We start from the raw sequence: 25,004 nt of genomic DNA, 5'->3' as shown, positions 1-25,004 counted from the left end.
CCGGCCCTGACCCACGTGCTGCTTCCCAGCAGGATGGGCCCCTGGCAGCTGGAAACCTGGCCCTTCTCACTGCATCTGTTTCCCCACCGTTAGAGGGGCCAGCTGGGCTGGGGGGGGCCCACAGGAGGGGCCATCTCCTGACACAGACTTCTCACCTTCAGGGCGTCCAGATCACGCGGGGCTCCACATGGGCTGCGGACCCTCCCCGGACCCTCTGTCCTCTGCACAAAACCCCGGGGCTCCCGTTGTGCCCCTGCTGTGCAGCGATCAGGGACCCTGGGCAGGGTGGGCAGAGCCACCAGCAGGTGATGGCCACGCGGTGGGGCTGTGCCCTGGTGCGGCCCTGGGAGCCTCCTGGCACTTTCTGAGGGTGTCAGCAGGGCCCCCACTGCAGTGAGCCATGCAGGGATCTTGTCAGCTTTGCCCTCTGGACCTGGGGCTGCACCCCAGAGCAGCCCTGTTGGCTCTGCACCAGGGGAGTCCCCCTGCATTCACACCCCACCCCTGGCCCCTCCTGTGCAGTGAGGACTCTTGGGTACAAGTAACGGTTTACGCCCGAGGTGGCCCAAAGGAGGATGTGGCATTTTACTGTCTCAAGGCAGGGACGATGCGGACCCAGGACTGGGCTGGCTGCCGAGACCCACTCTGGCCCTCAGGCTGTGTCACCTCCTGAGACCAGCCACACTGCAGGCAGACCCCAGCTGAGGGATCCACGGGGTGGGGGGCCAGGCCTTCCACTGTAGCCCCCAGAGCAGTCTGTCCTGGGGGCCACTGCAGTTCAGGGCTGCCGCTTCAGGACAGGATGACAGATGGTGTCAGATGAGGGCACAGCTGGGGCACCCATGGCGGGTGGGCATGAGTAGGAGCAAAGCTTGGCAACAAGATGGTGGGGTTGTCAGAATAGCCCCCGAGACACCTGGGTCCCACTCCCAAGACGTGTAGCTATGTAGGGTCACAGTGACCTGCCAAAAGGAACATGCAACTCACCTTCTGGAGAAGGATGACAGTATGAGCCTCTACCAGCTGTCATGACAATGTCCTACGGCAACTCAAAAATTACAAAGCAAGAGAGAAAACGGAAACCAATCCACATGTACTTCAGAAATTGGAGTTATCACATACCTCAACATAATAAAGGCCATATAAGACAATGTACAGCTAACATCATACTCATGGGTGAAAAGCTGAAAGCAATTCCTCTAAGATCAGGAACAAGACAAGGACTCCCACTCTTACTTTTATTCAATATAGTTTTGGAAGTCCTAGCTACAGCAATCAGAGAAGAAATAAAAGGGATCCAAATTGGAAAAGAAGGAAAATTGTCACTATTTGCAGATGACATGATATTATACACAGAAAATCCTCAAAACGCTACCAGAAAACTACTAGAGTTCACCAATGAATTTGGTAAAGTCGCAGGATACAAAATTAATATACAGAAATCTGTTGCATTTCTATACACTAACAATGAAATATAAGAAAAATTATGGAAACCCATGTACCATTGCTCAAAAAAAGTAAAATACCTAAGAATAAACCTACCTGAGGCAAAAGACCTGTACGCAGAAAACTATGAGATGCTGATGAAAGAAATTGAAGATGACACAAACATATGGAAAGATATATATACCATGTTCCTAGATTGGAAAAATCAATATTGTTAAAATGACCATACTACCCAAGGCAATCTACAGATTCAATGCAATCTCTATCAAATTACCAATGGCATTTTTCACAGAACTAGAACAAAAAAAATTTTTAATTCATATGGAAACACAATCCCAAATAGCCAGAACAATCTTGAGAAATAAGAAAAGAGCTGAAGTCAGAACACATGCCATGACTTCAGACTGTATTACAAAGCTACAGTCATCAAAACAGTATGGTACTGGCACAAAAACACACATATAGAGCACTGGAACAGCATAGAAAGCCCAGAAATAAACCCACGCACTCACTGTCAATCTATGAGACAAGGATATACAGTGGAGAAAAGACAGTCTCTTCACTAAGTGGTGCTGGGAACACTGGACATCTAAATCTAAAAGAATGAAATTAGAACATTCTCTAACATCATATACAAAATAAACTCAAAATGGATTAAACACCTCAATATAAGATCAGATACTATAAAACCCCTACAGGAAAACATACACAGAACACTCTTTGACATGAATCACAGCAGTATCTTTTAGGATCCACCTCCTAGAGTAATGGAAACAAAAGCAAAAATAAACAAATGGGAACTAATTAAACTTAAAAGCTTTAGCACAGCAAAAGAAACCATAAACAAAATGAAAGGACAACCTACGGACTGGGAGAAAATATTTGTAAACAATGTGACCTACAAGTGATTAATTTCCAAAATACACAAACAGCTCATGCAGGCTCAATATCAAAAAAACAACCCGGGACTTCCCTGGTGGTCCAGTGGTTAAGACTCTGCACTCCCAAGGCAGAGGGTCTGAGTTCGATCCCCAGTCCGGGAACTAGATTCCGCATGCCACAACTACAGGATCCTGCATGCCACCAACTAAAAAAAAAAAAAAAAAAAAGATCCCACGTGCCACAACAAACACCCGGTGCAGCCAAATCAATAAATATTAAAAACAAAAAAGCAAACAAAACCCACAAGCCAATCAAAAATTGGGCAGAAGATCTAAACAGCCATTTCTCCAAAGATACAGATGGCCAACAGGCACATGAAAAGATGCTCAACATCACCAATTATTACAGAAATGCAAATCAAAACTACAATGAGATACCACCTCACACCAGTCAGAATGGCCATCATCAAAAAGTCTACAAACAATAAATGCTGGAGAGGGTGTGGAGAAAAGGGAACCCTCCTGCACTGCTGGTGGGAATGTAAACTGGTACGGCCATTATGGAGAACAGTATGGAGGTTCCTTAAAAAACTAAAAATAGAACTACCATATGACCTAGCAATCCCACTCCTGGGCATATATTTGGACAAAAGCATAATTCAAAAAGGTACATGCAGGGACTTTCCTGGTGGTCCAGTGGTTAAGACTTCGCCTTCCAGTGTAGGGGGTGCGGGTTCAATCCCTGGTTGGGGAGCTAAGATCCCACATGCCTCAGACCAAAAAACCAAAACATAAAACAGAAGCAATACTGTAACAAATTCAATAAAGACATTAAAAATGGTCCACGTCAAAAAAAAAAAAGGTACATGTAACCCCTATGCTCATAGCAGCACTGTTGACAATAGCCAAGACATGGAAACAACCTAAATGTCCATCGACAGATGAGTGGATAAAGAAGTGCTACATAGGGACTTCCCTGGTGGTACAGTGGTTAAGAATCCGCCTGCCAATGCAGGGGACACGGGTTCGAGCCCTGGTCCGGGAAGATCCCACACGCCGCGGAGCAACTAAGCCCGTGCACCACAACTACTGAGCCTGCGCTCTAGAGCCTGTGAGCCACAACTACTGAGCCTGCGTGCCACAACTACTGAAGCCCATGCACCTAGAGCCCGTGCTCCACAACAAGAGAAGCCACCGCAATGAGAAGCCCGTGCACCACAACGAAGAGTAGCCCCCGCTCACCGCAACTAGAGAAGGCCCGCGCACAGCACTGAAGACCCAATGCAGCCAAAAATAAATAAATAAATAAATAAAATTAAAAAAAAAATATTTCACAAGCTGTGAGGCACAGCCAATAAAAAAAAAAGTGCTACATATATAAAATGGAATACTAATCAGCCATAAAAAAAGAATGAAATAATGCCATTTGCAGCAACATCGATGGACCTAGAGATTATCATACAAAGTAAGTCAGAAAGAGAAAGACAAATATCATATGATATCCACTATATATGGAATCTAAAAAATAATACAAATGAACATATGTACAAAACAGACTCACAAACATAGAAAACTTAGTTACCAAAGGGGAAAGGTGGGGGGGAGGGATAAGTTGGGAGTATGGGATTAACATACACACACTACTATGTCTAAAATAAACAACAAGGACCTACTTATAACACAGGAAACTATATTCAATATCCTGTAATAACCTATAGTGGAAAAGAATCTGAAGAAGAACAGATATATAGGTAACTGGATCACTTCGCTGTATACCTGAAACTAACAGAACACAGTAAATCAACTATACTTCAAAAAAAATAAAAGAAATTGGAGTTATCAGAGAATTCATATATTCAAGAGAGTTAGAAAAATGGACAAAATAGATGTAATAATAATTTCAACAAGCAGAACACTCTTTGACATAAATTGTAGCAATGTCTTTTTGGATGCAGCAATGTCTTTTTGGATTCACCTCCTAGAGTAATGAAAATAAAAACAAAAATAAACAAATGGGACCTAACTAAACTTAAAAGCTTTTGAACTGCAAAGGAAACCATAAACAAAACAAAAAGACAACCTAAGAAATGGGAAAAAACATTTGCAAACGATGCGACCTACAAGGGATTAATCTCCAACATATAAAAACAGCTCATGCAGCTCAATATCAAAAAAACCAAAAAACCCAACCGAAAAATGGGCAGAAGATCTAAATTGCCATTTCTCCAGAGAAGACATACAGATGGTCAAAAAGCACGTGAAAAGATGCTCAACATCACTAACTGCTAGAGAAATGCAAATCAAAACTATAATACAAGGTATCACCTCATATCAGTCAGAATAGCCATCATCAAAAAGTCTACAAACAGGGACTTCCCTGGTGGCGCAGTGGTTAAGAATCCGCCTGCCAATGCAGGGCACACGGGTTCGAACCCTGGTCCGGGAAGATCCCACATGCCGCGGAGCAACGAAGCCTGTGCGCCACAACTACTGAGCCTGCACCCTACAGCCCACAAGCCACAACTACTGAGCCTGCGCTCTAGGGCCCACGAGCCACAACTACTGAGCCCACGTGCCACAACTAGTGAAGCCCATGTGCCTAGAGCCCATACTCCGTGACAAGAGAAGCCACTGCAGTAAGAAGCCTGCACACTGCACTGAAGAGTAGCCCCTGCTCACTGTAACTAGAGAAAAAGCCCGCACACAGCAATGAAGACCCAACGCAGCCAAAAATAAAATTAATTAATTTAAAAAAGTCTATAAACAATAAATGCTGGGGAGGGTGTGGAGAAAAGGGAACCCTCCTCCACTGTTAGTGGGAATGAAAATTGGTGCAGCCACTATGGAGAACAGTATGGAGGTTCCTAAAACAACTAAAACAAGAGCTACCATGTGATCCAGCAATCCCACACCTGGCCATATATCCAGAGAAAACCATAATTCAAAAAGATACTTGCACCCCAGTGTTCATAGCAGCACTATTCACAATAGGCAAGACATAGAAGCAACCTAAATGTCCACTGACAGATGAATGCATAAAGAAGATGCAGTTCATACATACAATGGAATACTACTCAGCCATAAAAAAGAATGAAATAGGGGCTTCCCTGGTGGCACAGTGGTTAAGAGTTCGCCTGCCAATGCAGGGGACATGGGTTCGTGCCCCGGTCTGGGAAGATCCCACATGCTGTGGAGCGGCTAGGCCCGTGAGCCACAACTGCTGAGCCTGCGTGTCTGGAGCCTGTGCTCCGCAACAAGAGAGGCCGCGACAGTGAGAGGCCTGCACACCGCGATGAAGAGTGGCCCCCGCTCTCTGCAACTGGAGAAAGCCCTCGCACAGAAACGAAGACCCACCACAGCCAAAATAAATAAATAAATTAAAAAAAAAAAAAAAAAGAATGAAATAATGCCATTTGCAGCAACATGGATGGACCGAGAGATTCTCATACTAAGTGAAGTCAGACAGAGAAGACTAATATCATATGATATCACTTATATGTGGAATCTAAAAAATGATACAAATGAACTTATTTACAAAACAGAAACAGACTCACAGACTTAGAAAACAAACTTATGGTTACCAAAGGGGAAAAGTGGGGGGAGGGATAAATTAGGAGGTTGGGATTAACATATACACACTACTAGACATAAAACAGATAACCAACAAGGACCTACTGTATAGCACAAGGAACTCTAATCAGTAGTCTGTAATAACCTAAGTGGGAAAAGAATAGATACATGTGTAACTGAGTCATTTTGCTGTACACCTAAAACACAACATTGTAAATTAACTATACTCCAATGTAAAAAAAAATTAAACGAATAAATAAGAAAAAATAACAAAAGTCAACAGAGTTGGAACATATCTATATTTGGCAGTCTAGCACTGAAAAATACAATATCTGTAATGAAAATATTGGTGGCTAGGAGCAACAGTAGACTGGATACAACAGAAGACAGGGCAATAAGAAATGTCCAAGGTGAAGAAAAGTAAAAAGTAATAAGAATGGGAAAATGAAAGAGACCATAAGGGATGGGGGACACAGTCAAAGGGCCTGACGTCTGTCAGTGGAGTCCCAGAGGAGGGGAAGAGGAAGAATGAAGACGACTCCATGCAACGAAGACCCAATGCAGCCAAAAATAAATAAAATTTAAAAAAAAATAATAATAATTAAAAAAAAAAAAGACTCTGTGCTCCCAATGCAGTGGGCCCGGTTCAATCCCTGGTCAGGGAACTAGATCCTGCATGCCACAACTAAAGATCCCATGTGCTGCAACTAAGACCCGGTGCAGCCAAATAAATAAATAAATATTTTTTAAAATATATTAAAAAAAAGAATTGACAGGAAAAAATTGAAAAATAGCCAAATCTATATTCATAGTTGGAGATGGACACCATCACACAGCTCTCTATAAATGACGGAAGAAATCAGGAAGGATCATTTAGATCTGAACAACACAAACAGCAGACTTGCCTAGTGGACATACACAGAACACTACTCCCAGCAACTGCAGAACACAGGTTCTTATCAAGTGCACAGGAAACAATGACCACAATAGGTAATATTCTGTACCGTAATGCAGGTTTAAGAATAATTTATCTCCTGCAGAGCATGTTCTCTGGCTAAAGTGGAATCAAACTAGAATCAATCATAGGATAACAACAAGAAATCCCCAAATGTTTGGTAATTAACTCCTTGACATAAACATAGGCTAAAATAGAAACCATATGGAAATTAAGAACTACTTTGAACTGAATGATGGTGCTTATAATACACCAAAATTTGAAGATCCTGCTAAAGCAGAACTGAGGGGAACACTTATACTTTATGCATAGGTTGGAAAAGAAGAAAGGTTTATTTTACTTATTTATTATCATTAATTTTTTGGCTGCACCACACAGCTTGCAGGATCTTAGTTCCCTGACCAGGAATTTAACCCGGGCCCCGCAGTGAAAGCGCCAAGTCCTAACCACTGCACCGCCAGGGTATTCCCAAGAAGAGAGGTTTAAAATCCATGGTCTCAGGTTTCATCTTAAGACACTAGAGAATTAACAGCAAGTTCAACCCGAAACAGGAGAAATAACAAAATAATGAGGCCAAAAATGAAGCAGAAAACGAATGAAATACAAAGAAACCTTTGGTCCTTTGATAAAACAATAGCAAACGTTTCTGTATGTTTGTTTTTAAAGAGAAAACACATGACTAACACCAAACATGAGAAGCGGGGGCTTCCCTCGTGGTGCAGTGGTTAAGAATCCACCTGCCACTGCAGGGGACACGGGTTCGAGCCCTGGTCCGGGAAGATCCCACGTGCCGCAGAGCAACTAAGCCCGTGCACCACAACTACTGAGCCCTCCTGTCACAACTACTGAAGCCTGTGTGCCCTAGAGCCCGTGCTCCACAACGAGAGAAGCCACCGCAATGAGAAGCCCACATACTGCAATGAAGAGCAGCCCCCGCTCGCTGCAACTAAAGAAAGCCCGCGCACAGCAACGAAGACCCAACGCAGCCATAAATAAATAAATAAATAAATAAATAAATAAATAAATAAATAAATATAAAGTTCCCTTTAAAAAAAAAAATGAGAAGGGGGACACCACTACAGATCCTACAGACATGAAAGAGATAATAAAAGGGGTTCAATTTCTGGTTAGGATACTGTTGCAGCAGACCATAACTTTAGATGGTTAAAAATAAAACTAGAAAAAGAACAGATTCACTACAGAAATCATATATAGATACAGCCACAATGGAAAACAGCATGACGGTTCCTCAAACAATTCAAAATAGAATTCCCATATGATTCAGCAGTCCCACTTCTGGATATATATCCAAAGGAAATGAAATCAGGTATCTTGAAGAGATATATGCACCCCCCCATGTTCACGGCAGCATTATTCACAATAGCCAAGACATGGAAACAACCTAAGTGTCCCTTGATGGATGAATAGACAAAGAAAATATGATATATACATTTTTTTCTGGTATATTATAACCACAATATCATTCAGTTCAGGATCGTTCCTAATCTGCATACAGTATAAATACATATATATCTATTTATATACATATATATGTATAGAAACATATATCACAAATCAAAACTACAATGAGGAATCACCTCACACCAGTCAGAATGGCCATCATTAAAAAGTCTACAAATAATAAATGCTGGAGAGGGTGTGGAGAAAAGGGAACCCTCCTGCACTGTTGGTGGGAATGTAAACTGCTGCAGCCACTATGGAGTACAGTATGGAGGTTCCTCAGAAAACTAAAAATAGAACTACCATATGACCCAGCAATCCCACTACTGGGCATATATCCAGACAAAGCTCTAATTCGAAAAGATACATGCACCCCAGTGTTCATAGCAGGACTATTTACAATAGCCAAGACACGGAAGCAACCCAAATGTCCATCGACAGAGTAATGGATAAAGAAGATGTGGTACATATATACATGGAATACTACTCAGCCATAAAAAAGAATGAAATAATGCCATTTGCAGCAACATGGACGGACCTAGAGATTATCATACTAAGTAAAGTAAGTCAGACAAAGACAAATACCATATGATATCACTTATATGTGGAATATAAAAAATAATACAAATTAACATATTTACAAAACAGAAACAGACAACAAAGTTAAAAGTTACCAAAGAGGATGGGAGGAAGGGATAAATTAGGAGTTCGGGATTAACAGAAACACACTACTATACATATAATAAACAACAAGAACCTACTGTATAGCCCTGAGAACTATATTCAATATCTTGTAACAAACTATAATGGAAAACAATCTGAAAAAGAATACACACACACATATATATATACATATATATATATAAAATTTGATCACTTTGCTATATACCCGAAACTAACACAACATTGTAAATCAACTATACTTTAAAAAAACAAACGAACAAACAAAAACACCCATCAGAGTCAAATAACTTCAAAATATAAAAAGCAGGGCTTCCCTGGTGGTGCAGTGGTTAAGAATCCGCCTGCCAATGCAGGGGACACTGGTTCGAGCCCTGGTCCGAAAAGATCCCACATGATGTGGAGCAACTGAGCCCGTAAGCCACAACTACTGAGCCCACACACCACAACTACTGAAACCCGTGCACCTAGAGCCCGTGCTCCGCAACAAGAGAAGCCACTGCAATGAGAAGCCCGCGCACCGCAACAGAGTAGCCCCCGCTCGCCGCAAGTAGAGAAAGCCCGCGCAGAGCAACAAAGACCCAACGCAGCCAAAAATAAATTTAAAAAAAAAAGCAGCCAGACAAAAGACACATTCCTTTGAAGGGGTTAACAGTGCCAGCTCACCTCTCGTCAGGAACAACAGAACAGCATCTCTAAAATGCTGAGGCAAGAAAGTCAATCCCAAACCACCTGCCAACGCAGAATCCCATTCCCACTGAAAATACCTTCTGCTAATGTAGGCGAAATAAAGATATTTTTAGGCCACTAAAAGCTGGGAGAATTTGTTGCCAGTAAACCCGCACCACAAGACATATTAAAGGGAGCTCTTCAGGCCGAAAGGAAAGGATCTCAGATGGAACCTCTGGTGGGTCAGCAGATGAAACAAAGAGCAGTGGGAAGTGTGACCACGTGGGTGAACATACAAAACTCTTTTTAAGAATGTATTTGAGGGGCTTCCCTGGTAGCGCAGTGGTTAAGAATCCACCTGCCAATGCAGGGACACGGGTTCGAGCCCTGGTCCGGGAAGATCCCACGTGCCGCGGAGCAACTTAGCCCATGCGCCACAACTACTGAGCCTGCGCTCTAGGGCTCGCGAGCCACAACTAGAGAGAGCCCACGCGCAGCAACGAAGACCCAACGCAGCCAAAAATAAAATAAATAAAATAAATTAATTTATTAAAAAAATGTATTTGAAAGACTTGACCGTATACAACGACAGGGAATTGCGGGCTTATAACATATGTCAGAAGTAAAATAAATGGCAAAAATAGTACAAGTGGGGGTAAGTGGGAATAGGCCAACATCACACAGGTGCCCCTCTCTTCTGCGTTCATTCCGTTTATAACGAAAACCGCCACATGAGCAGACCCCCTCTGGCTCTGTCACCGCCAGAGGGCGGGCCTGGCCTCCTCTCCGCCTGCTCTCCCAGCTGCGCCATTTCCACCTCCCCACAACACAGAGGTGGCCTCTACCCGTCCATCCCGGGCCAGGCAGCACTGGCCTTCCGAGGCCTCGGTGCTGGAGGGACACCCTGGCAGCACGTGGAAGCCTCAGCTCAGGCTCGTTCCACCAGCTTCTGAAAAGGCTGAGCTGCCGAGTTCTCGGGCCTCGGTGCGTGATTCTACCTCTCTGCCTGCAGGCCCCAATCACGGCCGTCCCCTTGCACATCCTCGCAAGGTCGTCCCACATCCGTGCGAGGATGTGCCTTGTGGGTGACTGTCTCCCACAGTCATGGTGGAGATTCCGGGCTCTACCTGGAAAGTCCCCTTCAGCAGCAGCTTTATTTTTTATTTTTTTGGCTGCGCTGCGTGGCTGGCGGGATCTCGGTTCCCCGACCAGGGATTGAGCTCCGGCCACAGAAGTGAAAGTGCAGAGTCCTAACCACTAGACCACCAGGGAACTCCCAGCAACAGCTTTAAATACCCGCTCTGATCTCCTTCAGACTCTGAGACCGACACTCACTCGGCCACCATCTCCTGCGTCAGCAACTGCGTCAACTCTTCACCGTCTTGTTCTGCTTCCCAGGCCTTTTCTCAGATCTTCCCTGGAGCCTCGGGCACCTTACAGTTTATCCTTCGTTTCTAAAATCATTTGTTCTTTCATGTCCTTCCAGAATTGGATCAGCCATTTCCAAGTCTGGTTTTTGTCTGTGTCCGTCCCTTGTTCTTGAATTTCTGATCCAAGATGGTTTCGTATCTTCCGACGCTGTTGGGACAGTCTTGCCCTTCTCCGACCTCATGCTCTCTCCTGGGGAGGCTGAGGTTCCTGGCGGGGGCACAGGACATGTTCAGGTTGTGCTGTGAACCTCTGCCTTTTGGCTTCTGCCCACCTGGCTGGCTGCCCCCTGCTGATGCTCCCACACGGCCCAGCAGAGAGGCAGGGGTGGGCGGGAGGCCAGGCTCCCACGGGGGAGTTGGTGGTGTTACTTACTTTGGAAGTGTGGGCAGGACGCTGCACACAGCAGGCATTCCTCCCAGTGGTTCTGCGTTGTTTGGGACAGACGGTGGGCTACCATCGTTTTCAACTACCTGGAATCCTTGTGAAACTGTTTCAAGAACTGCTGCTGTTGTGCTTTCTTAGCTGATGCTGCCGTAACAGAACAACACAGGCTGAAACCACAGATGGTATTCCTCACTCTCCTGGAGGCTGGAGTCCGAGATCGGTGTGGCTGGTTCCTGGTGAGGGCCCGCGTCCCGGCCTGCAGACGGCCACCTTCCCGCTGCATTCTCACCCGGCACAGAGAGCTCTGGTCTCTCTTCCTCTCCTTACAAGGACCCTAGTCCCATCATGAAGGCCCCATGCCTCCTAACACTGCCCCCACTGCGGGTCTGGCAGCACCATCTGAATGCTGGGGGACATAAACAATCAGTCCGTAGCCACCAAGGTCATTTTTCCTCAGCCCCATCCACAGTGACTGTGACGCCGTCACAGGGCTTCCCACTTTGTGCTGCTGGGTTCACTCAAGACCTAACCATTCACATATAGCTGGTACCTTTTTGCTCCTGGAAGGGAAGGCTTAGGGTTAGGGTTTCAGATGGACTTGTGCAGACAAGGGCAAGGAGCCTGTCCTTCAGCTCCCGTGTCTGCTGTTCTCACTGTGATTTACTTCAATGGCTCTTTTTTCCACCAGCGCCAAGTAGACCAAACCTGGTTCTTTTTTTTTTTTTTTTTTTGGCTGCGTTGGGTCTTCATCACGGTGTGCAGGCTTCTCACTGCGGTGGCTCCTCTTGTTGCAGGGCACAGGTTCCAGACGCACAGGCTCAGTAGTTGTGGCACGCGGGCTCAGTAGTTGTGGCTCGCGGGCTTTAGAGCACAGGCTCAGTAGCTGTGGCGCCCGGGCTTAGTTGCTCCGTGGCATGTGGCATCTTCCTGGGCCAGGGCTCGAACCTGTGTCCCCCTGCATTGGTAGGCGGATTCTTAACCACTGCGCCACCAGGGAAGTCCCAAACCCGGTTCTTACATTCACTTCAGTTCTGTTACCTTGTTTCCGACCGTTCATTTCTCCTGAGCAAGGGGGCTGCCACTCCCTGGCTCCTTCCCCAAGTTGTCCTGCCTCCTAGCCTGTCCCTTCCCAGGGACTTGGCTATCTGAGCTGCTGCTTGCCTCAGCCAAGCCCCTTGGAAAGATTGGACACCACGCTTGGAATTGGTTTCATTTTCCTTTATTTTTTTAAAAAAGCCCCTAAGTTCTATGGCTTCCAGGAAGCATCAGAGAAACGGAATTGCCATTTCTGTACACTTTTTGTAAAGCAAGACCTAGACGCACACGCGGGGCGCCCCCAGTTGCTCTGCCCTCAGCACGCGGGCCCCAGGGGACCACGGGGGCCGCATTGACGGGCTGCCCGCTCCGCACGCACCTGCGGGGCTCGGATGGGCTTTAAGGCGCTTGTCTCCACGGCTCGGCCGGCAGCGCAGAGCGACACAAGGAGCCTGCAGGCACGCGCCGCCCACGGGCCACGCGGTAGCCACCCCGAGTTCCAGGCCGGCGGCTCCACGAGCAGGTGCGCAGGACCCCCGCGGGCCGCGCCCGCCGGCCTAGGCTTTGGTGCAGCATTTTGGTTGGGGGCCGCTCCCATCCCGCCTTCCCCTTTGGTCTGGGGAGGCCCAGGGCGGGCTCACCCCTGGCAGCAACGCCCCGCAGCGCCCCCTCGAGAAAACGGCCTTTGGATCGAGGGAGACAAGCTGCACTTTATGACACTAACGGGCGAGCGGCGGGCTGGACGGAGGCGGCCACGCTACTCACTCAGCAGACGCGCAGGGGCACAAGGCAGGGCGGCCGCTGTGGTTTTCTCTCTTCCTTGTTTTAAATAGTTAATGCTCTCGGAGGGGAGGACTAGACACAGGTGTAGAAATCTCGGCCAAAGTCTTACGTGAAGGAAGTGACCCCACGCGGGGGCCGGCAGCTCTGCCGGGCCTGCAGTCTGCGTCCGGCGGTGGCCACGCGGCCGTGGACAAGCGGGCCCCGAGGGGCTGCAGCGGGAGGCTTCAGAGGCCACTGCCCCGGGGTCACTTGTGTCGCTGCAGAGATTTTCTCTTCCTCCTCTTGAAGAAACAGCAGCACCTGGAAGGGGCAGGCACAGGCTAGGAGGCGGCGCAGGCTGCAAAAGGGGGTGCAGGCTGGAGAAGGGGATGGGGGAAACGGGCACGAGGGGGTGGGCCCAGGGAGTCCCAGCCCCCAGCGACCGCGGGAGCCTTACTTGGTGTCGTCGGCCACCTCCACCTCTGCGGGGGCCGTGATGGGGGCGTTGGAGTGGCCAGCGGTGGGATCGTCGGCATTCAGCTCCCCGTTCGTGGAGTTCAGTGCCTGCGGGGCAAGAGGGGCAGGGGAGTCCTGTAGGCCCTGCTTTGCCCACCCCCCACGCTGCTGGGGTCCTCGGCCGGCCCCTCACCTGGTTTTTGCTGTATAGCAGGGCTTTTTCCCGAACCTGAGGCTGCGAGGGCAGGTCGGTGTGGACCGTGCCGATGGGCGTGGGCTGCAAGGGGGCAGGATGCGGCTGAGGCCCGGCAGCTACCCCCCGCCCCCTCGTCACGTGCCAGCCACCCCCGCCCCCGAGCACAGGGGCTTCAGGGTCCTTGCCAGCTGCCCCCACGCGCCAGGGGCCCCTCCAGTGCCAGCCCTCCCCCGCCACGTACCAGGGGCTTCCCGGCCCAGTCGTACTCGTAGTCGAACACGAAGCCGCTGCGGTCAAAGAGGTCGGTGAAGAGCTTGCGCAGGTAGTCGTAGTCTGGCTTCTCAAAGAAGTCCAGGCGCCGCACATAGCGAAGGTATGTGGCCATCTCCTCTGCGGACAGCGACAGGGCTGGGGGGCGTGGAGGAGCGGGGGCGGGCGGCACTGGGCAGGGGGTCTGCGGGGAGCGCGGGGGCCAGGGGGCAGACCCTCACCTGGGAAGCTCTCACAGAGCACCTCGATGGGCGTGGCCCGCTTGGTGTCCCCGATCTTCTGGTAGCGCTCCTTGAGCGTGTCGGCCTGCAGGGAGAGCACGGTCGGCACCGAGGCGCTGCCTGCGGGAGACCCCCAGCCCCGCCCCGGCCCCGGCGCGCCCACCTTGAGCCCCTGCCAGGGCAGGCTGCCACGCAGGAAATACATGAACATGTGGCCCAGCGCCTCCAGGTCATCACGGCGGCTCTGCTCTGCGGGGGGGACGGCAGGTCAGCGCGGCCCTCGCGCCCCCCCGCCCACCCCGCGCGCCGCTCACCCTTGCCCAGGTGCGTGTTGATGCTCATGTAGCGCGCCGTGCCCGTCAGGCTCTTGTGCTCGCGGTACGGGATGTGCTTCTTGGTCTCGGGGTCGATGTACTCCTTGGCCAGGCCGAAGTCGATGATGTGGATGGCGTGCTGCCGCTTGGTGCCCGGTCGCCCCACCAGGAAGTTCTCGGGCTTCACGTCGCGGTAGATGAGGCTCTTGGTGTGCACGTACTCCATGCGCGTGATCTGCGGGCGGGCGGGCCTCAGCGGGCACCCTCCGCCCTGCCCACCTTCCCTCTGCCGTCCCACAGCGCCCGGCCCCCTCGCCCTCCCGCGGCCCGCACCAGCTGGATGGCGATCATGAGCACCGTCTTGAGCGTGAATGTGCGGTCACACAAGTCGAACAGGTCCTCCAGGCTGGGTCCGAGCAGCTCCAGCACCATGGCGTTGTACTTCCCGCACGGGCCGAAGTAGTAGACCTGAGGGACGCCCTCTGCGGGCGGAGGACACACAGACTCACGGGACGCCCAGGCGGGCTCCCCCCGCGCTCCCACACCCGGCCCCGGGGTACCTGCGGCGCTGAGCTGCTTGTAGAAGCGGTACTCCAGGTGCAGCTGTGGCGCCCGGGACTTGATGGGCTCCTGGGAGGGACGAGGGGACGCATGGATGTCACGCAGGGCGCGGTCCTGCCCTCCTCCCGGCCCGTGGGGACAGCCTCTGCTGGGGGCCGGCGAGGGGCCGGCCCGGCCCGGGCTGGGGACTGGGGGCAGGGGGCAGGGCCCGGACTCACCAATTTGATAGCTACGTATTCATTTGTATAGAGATTCTTTCCTGTGGGAGGAGAGGCACGTCAGGTCGGCAGGACCCCCAGCACACAGGAGACCGCTCACGACCCACCCCTCCAAGGGGCACCTCCTGTTCCGCGGCAGCCCTCCTTGAGCGTGGCCCATCCCTCCCGGGCCTGGAAGGGAAAAGGATGGGCCCATCCCTCCCGGGCTCGCAAGGTACTCCCACCGGCGTGGGAACCCCCATCTGCCCCCGCACCCTCATCTCCTGGGCCCCCTCCCTGCCGTCCTGCCCTCTCCTCCAGCACCGCCCCCCAGGCCAACCCTGCCTCCGCCCACTTGGGGCTGCTCCCAAGTCCTCTGCGGGATCCTTCCCGCCAGCACGCCAACGCACTCCAACTTCTCCCATCTAAAAAAGTGAAAACACAACAAAGAGTCCTGGTGACCCCAAGGCCTTTCTTCAGCTCCAGCCGCAGGGAACCTGGAGGAGACATCACACCCCTCCCACACACCCTCCCCACCGTCCCCAGACGCTCTGTGAGGCCCCCCCCCACCGCCTGACCTGCGCTCACCGCTCCGGCCTCTAGGGACCCCCGAGGGTACCCCCCATTCCGTAACGCCAGGAACTCCGGCCTTGAGCTGTACACGTCCAATGGACAAGCCCCGCCCCCTCGCTGTGAAGCAGGGGCCCCGGCCAGGAACCCATCAGGAGGGAGCATAACCTGCGTCCTCAGCTTAGACAGACATGCCTGGGGCAGGACGTCTCCCGCGGCCCCTCGCTGGCCCACCTGGACCTCCAGGTGCCCACGGAGAACAAGCCACGGCGCTCAACCTCACGAAACTGCAAAAACACAAGCTCCAGAACCCGGCGGAGCTCAGCTTTTCACCTGCTACAGTTCCTACCACTGGCTGAGCCCCAGAGAGTGCGGCCCCAGCCCCTGGGCGCCGTCTGCACGCACAGTGAGCGCCGCGTACACCGCTCCACCCTCTCCGCCCCTCCCACCTTTCCAGGTCCTCAGCCCCGACTCAGCCCCACAGTGCGCTGCTCCTCCAGGTGACCTCACGCCCGAAGCGCTGTGCTGCTGCATCTTATTTCTGAGAGGATCCAGTGTGGGAAGAGGCCTCAGCCTCCTCTCCATCCCACTGCAGTGGGACAATCTGGGAGACAGCTGCACCAGGCCGTTCCGCCCCACCCACGGGTGGCCAAGACACCGGTGTGTACGACCCCACGAGCCGAGGTCGGGGGCCTGCATGCCTGTCAGTCAGTCCCCCGGGTCCCTGCCCATCCCGGGTGTCTCATCACTGTGGTGCCTGGCCTGGAGTCTTCAGCTCAGCCTCAGCTCCTCCAGGGCCTTGGTTTCTATCCCAGTCTATAGAGTCAGCTGGTCCCCAGACACCTGCAGGGGTGGCCCCGAGTCTCCAGAGTTAACTTCTCTCAGCGATGTTCTTAGTGCTCAGCGTAGAGAGAGTGTGCGGCCTTTGTTAGATTTATTCTGGAGGCACCTGATGGGTTTTGGTGCTCTTACACGATCGGGACTATTCTTAAATTTTTATTTTCCAATCGTTGCTCCAACAGAGAAATACAGTTGATCTGTGTTGGTATATGCAGCAGCCTTACTAAACTCATTCCTTTCTAATTGTTTACTGAAAGACTACTCTGGCCTCCGCACGTGGACAATCAAGCCGTCCGAGACAGGTCACAGCTGTGTTTCTTCCTCTTCCAGCTTTCTTCCTCTGCTCCGTTCACTGCCACCGTGCGGAGGGGGTGCCCACAGGGGCCCCTCCTGCAGATTCCACTCCCTCGGTTACTACGAGTAAAAGGCACCCAGGGGCAGAGAAAGAAAGCGCCCATCTAGTCCTCGTCCTCATTTTCATTAAATAACAGGCATGCCTCTTGTGTTTCCCCTCAACATTTTATTATGAAAGTTTCACACATTCAGAAAAGCGGGAAGAGCTGTGTGCAGGGAGCCCCACGCCCTGGCTGCCTGGGTCACACAATTCGCGACTGCTCTGTTCTGCTGCACAGCTGCGCAGCTATCACCTGTTCATCTCATTTTCAGATGCATCTGGAAGTTGCAGACCTCAGTACCCTGCCCCCTAAACACTGCAGCCTGCAGATCAACTTCGATTTGTACTTAGTGCTTGTCTTTCCCTTGGGAGGAGGCATTTACCTGGGAAACGCACAGCATTTGATGGGCTCTGGCAAATGCGTGCTCCTGTGCCACCCCAACCCCGTGAGGACAGAGCGCGTCACCGCCACCTCACCTCCCGAGAAGCGGAACCACCGCACATGCTCCCTGCTCCTTGGGGTTCCCTGCACACGCGTGACGCGGCTCGCTCTGGCTTCCTGTCCGGGCGCGTCCGTCGCAGCACGGACACACCTGGCCCGTCTCCAGTGTCCGTTACTGAACGCTGCGCACGGGCCTTCCCGCGAGGGTCGGGTCACTTCTCGGGCAGGTTTGCTGGCTTGTGCTGCACACGGAGCAGAAGTCCTGTCCGGGGCCAACAAGGCGAGGCGCCCTCCACGCCCCCCAGCCGCTTGTCCGTCTGCTTCTGGGAGGTGTCTGTTCAGATCCCTTGCCCAGTTTTAATCGCAGCACCTGTTTTTTTATTACTGACCAAGCTGTTGTCTTCTCCTGCGTCCTGGGTACCAGCACTTTGTCCAATGGTGCTCAGCAAATAGCACCTCCCAGTCTGTGGCTCGCCTACTCGCGCTTTTTTTTTTTTTAATTTAATTTTACTTATTTTTGACTGCTTTGGGTCTTCGTTGCTGTGTGCGGGCTTTCTCTAGTTGCAGTGAGCGGGGGCTACTCTTCGTTGCAGTGCCCGGGCTTCTCACTGCGGTGGCTTCTCTTGTTGCGGAGCTCGGGTTCTAGACATGCGGGCTCAGTAGTTGTGGCGCGAGGGCTTAGTTGCTCTGCGGCATGTGGAATCCTCCCGGACCAGGGATCGAACCCGTGTCCCCTGCATTGGCAGGCGGATTCTTAACCACTGTGCCACCAGGGAAGTCCCCCTACTCGTGCTCTTAACAACATTTTTGGATATTTAAACTTTGATGATGTCTAACTGATCCTTTCTGGTAATTGGTCATCTTATTCTGTGTCTTGGTCAAGAAACCTCCTGTTTTGACTGTGCACGTGGGGAAGCCGAAGTCCTGGAGCCCAGCTGAGTTTAAGGTGAGCGTGTGTGTGTGCGCACGTGCACGCGGGCGTCTAAAGTCTGGATTTACAGCTTCCCGGGGACCTCAGGTGCTCCAGGCTCTGAGCCTCACCAACAGCCAGCTCAGCAGCAGGTGTGAAAAGTGGGAGAGTCTGCAAGGCCTGACAGAGAACGCCTCCGGGGGGCCAGGAGCAGAAGGCAGATGCCGGGGCTGCACAGGGCAGGAAGACGCTGGAGCCTCCACCACCCAGAGCACGGAGGCCGCCCTGAACTCCCCGGACATTTGGCTGAGAACCCAGAAAGCCCACACACTGGGAGGGGGCAACTCCAGCCCTTGAGTAATGCCTGCTCACCACCCACCCTATCAAAGCTGAAAAACAGTCCCCGATGGGGTCAAGATGAGTCACCAGGATGAAGCATGATCCAGACCTCACGTGTGGCACCCACATTGTCCAACACACAATAAAACATCACTAGACATGTGAAAAAAGGAACAGCACTGCAAGAAGGAAAAACAGAGTCAAAGGCACCACAGACACTGCATTTAAAACAGCTACTGCAAAAGGGAATGCTCCTGCACTGTTGGTGGGAATGTAAATTGGTGCAGCCACTGTGGAAAACAGTATGGAGGTTCCTCAGAAAACTAAAAAGAGAATTACCATATGATCCAGCAATCCCACTCCTGGGCATATATCCAGACAAATCTCTAATCCAAAAAGATACATGAACCCCTGTGTTCATTAGCAGCATTATTTACAACAGTCAAGACATGGAAACAACCTAAATGTCCATCAACAGAGGAATGGAGAAAAAAGATGTGGTGTATACACACACACACACACACAGTGGAATACTACTCAGCCATAAAAAAGAATGAAATAATACCATTTGTGGCAACACGGATTGACCTAGAGATTATCATATTAAGTGAAGCAAGTCAGAAAAAGAAAGACAAACACCATATGATAGCACTTATATGTGGAGTCTATCTATGAAACAGAATCACAGACATACAGGACGGACTGGTGGTTGCCAAGGAGGAGGGGTTGGGGGAGGGATGGAGTGGGAGATTGCGGTTAGCAGATGTTAGCTAAGACGTCAGCAGATACAACAAGGTCCTACTGTATCACACAGAGAACTATATTCAGTATCCTATGATAAACCAATATGAAAAAGAATATTTAAAAAAGAATATATGTATAACTGAATCACTTTGCTGTACAGCAGAAATTAATACAACATTGTAAATCAACTATACCTCAATTTAAAAAAAGCTGGGACTTCCCTGGTGGTCCAGTGGTTAAGAATCTGCCTTCCAATGCAGGGGATGCGGGTTCGATCCCTGGTCAGGGAACTAAGATCCCACACGCCGCGAGGCAACTAATCCCACACGCCTTAACTAGACAGCCCACGCGCCACAACTAGAGAGAAGCCTGTGCACTGCAACAAAGATCCCGCACGCCGCAACTAAGACCCAATGCAGCCAAAAATAAATAAGTAAAATAAATAAATATATTTTTTTAAAAAGCTATTCCAAGTATGTTCGAGGATTTTAAGGAAAAGATGGGCAAAATGAACAAGCAGATGGGAAATCTCAACAGAATAAGGAAATCAAATGGAAGTGAAAAATACCGTGTATCAAATGAAAAATTCAGTGGATGTATCAAATAATATATTGGACGCTGCAGAAAAAAACAAGGGTGAGCTTACAATAAGGCAATAAAAACTATCCAGGCTGAAGAGAAGAGACTGAAAAAAAAAAAACTGAGAGGGACCACAGAAGTCCACCCACTGGAGTGAAGGTTCTGAGCCCCACGTCAGGCTTCCCAACCTGGGGGTCCGGCAACGGGAGGAGGAATTCATAGAGAATCAGACTTTGAAGCCTAGTGGGAATTGATTGCAGGACTTCGACAGGACTGGGGGAAATAGAGACCCCACTCTTGGAGGGCGCACACAAAATAGGGTGCGCATCAGGACCCAGGGGAAGGAGCAGTGACCCTGGGGGAGACTGAACCAGACCTACCTGCTAGTGCTGGAGGGTCTCCGGCAGAGGCAGGGGGTGGCTCTGTTTCACCGTGGGGACAAGGACATTGGCAGCAGAAGTTCTGGGAAGTACTCCTTGGCGTGAGCCCTCCCAGAGTCTGTCATTAGCCCCACCAAAGAGCCCAGGTAGGCTCCAGTGTTGGGTTGCCTCAGGCAAAACAACCAACAGGGAGGGAACCCAGCCCCACCCATCAACAGTCAAGTGGATTAAAGTTTTACTGAGCTCTGACCACCACAGCAACAGTCAGCTCTACCCACCACCAGAGCCTCCCATCAAGCCTCTTAGATAGCCTCAACCACCAGAGGGCAGACAGCAGAAGCAAGAAGAACTACAATCCTGCAGCCTGTGGAACAAAAACCACATTCACAGAAAGATAGACAAGATGAAAAGGCAGAGGGCTACATACCAGATGAAGGAACAAGATAAAACCCCAGAAAAACAACTAAATGAAGTGGAGATAGGCAACCTTCCAGAAAAAGAATTCAGAATAATGATAGTGAAGATGATCCAGGACCTCGGAATAAGAATGGAGGCAAAGATCGAGAAGATGCAAGAAATGTTTAACAAAGACCGAGAAGAATTAAAGCACAAACAAACAGAGATGAACAATACAATAACTGAAATGAAAACTACACTAGAAGGAATCAATAGCAGAATAACTGAGGCAGAAGAACAGATAAGTGACCTGGAAGACAGAATGGTGGAATTCACTGCTGCGGAACAGACTAAAGAAAAAAGAATGAAAAGAAATGAAGACAGCCTAAGAGACCTCTGGGACAACATTAAACGCAACAACATTCGCCTTATAGGGGTCCCAGAAGGAGAAGAGAGAGAGAGAAAGGACCAGAGTATTTTATTGTTTTTATTGTTTTCTATAATAAAATGTTTTTTTTGTTTTTTTTTTAAGTTATACAGCCCGGGCTTAGTTGCCCTGCGGCATGTGGGATCTTCCTGGACCAGGGCCCGAACCCGTGACCCCTGCATTGGCAGGCGGGCTCCCAACCAGTGAGCCTCCAGGGAAGCCCTAATAAAATGTTTTTAAAAATTAAAAAAAAAAAAAAAAAACTGAGAGGAAACTGAGGGACCTGTGGGACAGCATCAAACACTCCTAATGTGTGACTGGAGTATGAGAATGAGAGACGAAACAGAGGCAGAAAGAACATTTGAGGTAATGATGGCAAAGTTTTTCCAAATTTAAGAAAAGAGTGTTAATATACATATCTTAGAAGCGCAATGAACCCAAAGCAGGATAAACAGAAAGAAAACCACACCTAAATTAAGGCCGAATCAAAATCTGAACCCAGAGATAAAAAGAAAATCTTTGAAACAGGCACAAGACAAGACATACTATATACAGGAGAACAGTGGTCAACAGTAGTCATGAGGGAAATGCAAATAAAGTCCACAGTGAGGCACCACTTCACACCTGCTAGCACGCTCCAAATGGAAAAGCCTGACAACTCCAAGTGTTGATGAGGATGTGGGATACTGAGAACCTTCACACGCTGCCCGCGGGAGTTTAAAGTGGTACGACTGCTTTGGAAACCAGCCTGGCAGTTTCTCATAAGCACACGTGACCCAGCACTTTGATGAAAACACTCGTGCACGAGAATTGAAGAAGGGTGCTCAGGGCAATTTTATTCACAACACCCCAAATCTGGGCACAGTCAAATGTCCCTGAGCAGGAGAACGCACGAACAAAACGGGGTGCAGTCATACAAATGGACAGAGTAACAAACAGAGACTAACTGCAGGCCCAGAAAACCACATGCACTGAGCAGGAGGAGCCTGGCAGGAAAGAACACATTGCCCCTCGGCTTCCAGGAGCCCCAGAGGATACCGAAATCTGCAGCTGCTCCAGCCCCTGACATAAAACCGCACAGCACCACCAATACAGTCAGCCCTCTGTACCGCGGGTTTCGCATACTGAGGTATGGAGCAACAACCAAACCTTGATTCTTAAAAAGCGTTTTAAGCCAAAAGCCGCTACCCCCGCAGTCCCCGGCGCACGCTCCACCATCTGTTTACCCAGACCTGTGCTGTTTAGGCTGCGGCTCCCAATGCCAAGGCCAGAACCCAGGACAGCCATCTGGGTCCCCAAAGCCGCAAGGGGCACCCCCAGGCTGTAGGACAGGACTGGGCCGGGGGACGTGAGTGTGCGTGTGCGCACACATACGTGCACACGCTAATGGGGCAGCAGGGCTGGGTCGCGGAAGCCCCGTCAGGGGAAGCTGAGGAGTCGGCCACCGTGCGGCGCAGGTCGGGCTGGGCACGCGGGGCCCCGCACTCTGGGGAGGGCGCCCATCTCTCCCACGCCTCCACCCTTCCCACGAGCAGTTTGGGCCCCCGCTGCTGACATCCCACTGGCCCAGAAACCCAGAGCCCAGGGCAGTGAGGATCCGCTGCTGAGCCCCATCCCAGCGCCTCTGGCACGGCCAAGGTTCAGGCTCAGGACGGGCCTCTCCTCCCAGCCTTGAGGGGCCGCTGGGCGTGTCAGACACCAGCAACACCAGCCGACAGACACGGACCACTAGACGGGGGCTGGGGGTCACCCACCACTAAGCTCCAACCACTAAGTGCTGTGCAGGAGATGCCCCTGGACCCCCAGCTCCGCGTCGCCATCCTCCCGAGCTCTGTGGGCCTGGAGCCCCCGGCACAACCGCCCCACAGCTGTCGGGGTCCAGCCCCCTGCAGAGCCTCCTCCGGGGGCGGGGGACAGGAACCCACAAGCGCTTACCTGCATCCCCAGCCCTCACGACCACCCCCGCCCCCGCGTCCCCGGAAGTGAACGAGCGGGGCTCACCTAGCCGGAGCTCCCCGAAGTTGCCACAGCCTATCTTCTTCCCGACCCGGAAGTTGGGGCCCACCATCAGGACCCCCGAGCTGGTCCCCGAGCTCCGGACGCCGTGGCTGCTCCGGCCGGCGGCCTTGGACATTCTCCGGCCCTCCTCCGACTCCCCTTTCCCTCCTTTCTTGTCAAAATCCATAAGTTTGTGGTACCCTGGCCTCTCCACGGTGACTCTGCTGCCGTGCAAATCCCGGCTCCACGGAGACCTGCGGTCGCGGTGGCTCTTCGGGGCTAGCACCCCATGGCGCCCAGCGGGCTCCTGCTAGTGAGACACGGGCGCTTGCGAGGGCCCGGCCGCAGCGCTCATCTTGGTGGCCTCGGGGTCACGCATGAGGGGAGGACACATGCTGCTGACAGGTCCTGGGGGCTCAAATCTCGTGGCTCTCAGCTGCAGGAGAAACAGAGGCGCAGGTTAGAAGGCCGCAAGGCACCCGCCCGCCCGCCACGCACCCCGGGGCCCAGAGCACAGCCTGGCCGGGGACCCGGGACTGGGCGTTAAGTGGTGGCGGGACCGCGTTCTGGAAAGATCTCTGACATGCAGGTGCGACCTGTGACCTTCTGGGGGCAGAGGGGAGGGAGGCTCGTGCAACCTGTGACCTTCTGGGGGCAGAGGGGAGGGAGGCCCGGGCCTCCGAGAATTCCACATGCCACCTGCCAGCCCACCCCAGGCTAGAGGACGGCTGTGCTGGGAGAGGAGACGCCTAGTTGAGCAACAGAGGCCCCAGCACCGCTCCTTGGAAGAGGAGAGGTGCAGAGCAGAAAGTGCCCGAGGCTAGGAGACAGGCCCCTGCCACAGACCCGGGGGGCCTCTGAGCTGCCTCTCCCCCACCCCACCCCTGCCCAATATCCAGGTGACATAACGTCCCCGGGCCTCGTTCCAGGAGCCCGTGACCCTGTGGTCAGGTGGGTGACCGGCTGCTGCTGCGGGAGAGTGAGCAGGCAGGAGGGGCTGCGAGGGCCCCGAGGGCAGGCAGATGGGCTCTGAGCCTGACGGGGCTGGCTGGACACGTGCCCCCAAGGCGAGTCCGGCCTGGCCTCTCCAGCAGAAAGCTGGGCTGTGGAGGGAACGGCGGGCACCCCAATAGCCCTCCGGGTTACAGGGAGGGGCTGGCCACCCGAGCTGGGGGGTGGCGATACACCCCCAAGGTCTGTCTGTGGTGCTGGCTTCTCCCTCCTCCCACCCCCGTGTAGACTAGTCACCCTGCAGCTCAGACGGACGGGGCTCTCCGCTGCCAGCTGGCCGAGCCTCTCAAGCCGCCCCCTCCTCTCAGCGAGGGTCACAGGCCCTCCCACAGCGCTGCGCCCTCCTACAGGCCCTCGCCTCCTCCTGTCTCCTCTGGCCAACTCTCACGCCAAAGCCACAGAATCGCTTTCGAAAGAAAACACTAACCTGCTCCTATAACGCCTCCCCATGCCCTCTGCCTGCCCAAGCTCCCCCCGGCCCAGA

General features: G+C 51.6%; 1 protein-coding gene across 3 annotated transcripts; it reads right to left on the bottom strand.

Annotated features, from left to right (window-relative positions):
- Positions 1–10,186: 10,186 nt before the first annotated feature.
- CSNK1G2 (casein kinase 1 gamma 2) lies at positions 10,187–23,696 on the bottom strand. Of its 3 annotated transcripts, XM_057540670.1 has the most exons (11): positions 23,513–23,696; positions 15,512–15,552; positions 15,293–15,362; positions 15,066–15,214; positions 14,733–14,967; positions 14,582–14,667; positions 14,419–14,503; positions 14,169–14,317; positions 13,925–14,008; positions 13,733–13,839; positions 10,187–13,596 (listed from the first exon to the last, which is right to left on the bottom strand). In XM_057540670.1, exons 1-11 carry the CDS (start codon positions 23,694–23,696, stop codon positions 13,542–13,544), a joined length of 1,245 nt encoding a protein of 414 aa, XP_057396653.1. In that variant the 3' UTR covers positions 10,187–13,541. The 3 variants fall into 3 exon arrangements, with proteins under 3 accessions (XP_057396653.1, XP_057396652.1, XP_057396654.1); XM_057540669.1 differs by having other exon boundaries at positions 15,066–15,362; XM_057540671.1 differs by lacking the exon at positions 13,925–14,008.
- Positions 23,697–25,004: the final 1,308 nt, after the last annotated feature.

The sequence above is a fragment of the Balaenoptera acutorostrata genome, chromosome 2, assembly GCF_949987535.1.
Source record: "Balaenoptera acutorostrata chromosome 2, mBalAcu1.1, whole genome shotgun sequence".
NCBI classification, from domain to species: Eukaryota; Metazoa; Chordata; class Mammalia; order Artiodactyla; family Balaenopteridae; genus Balaenoptera; species Balaenoptera acutorostrata.
The sequence above is the reverse complement of the archived record's forward strand: the minus strand, read 5'-3'. Positions and strand labels throughout refer to the sequence as shown.

Bases quoted from the DNA above. Each gene is read 5' to 3' on its own strand.
- CSNK1G2 (XM_057540669.1), bottom strand. From the start codon at position 23,696: ATGGATTTTGACAAGAAAGGAGGGAAAGGGGAGTCGGAGGAGGGCCGG. The intron at 14,668-14,732 runs GTGAGCGGCGCG...TCCCCCCCGCAG, and splicing joins CAACACGCACCTGGGCAAGG to AGCAGAGCCGCCGTGATGAC. The intron at 13,840-13,924 runs GTGAGGGGCCGG...CTTGCCCCGCAG, and splicing joins TGCTATACAGCAAAAACCAG to GCACTGAACTCCACGAACGG.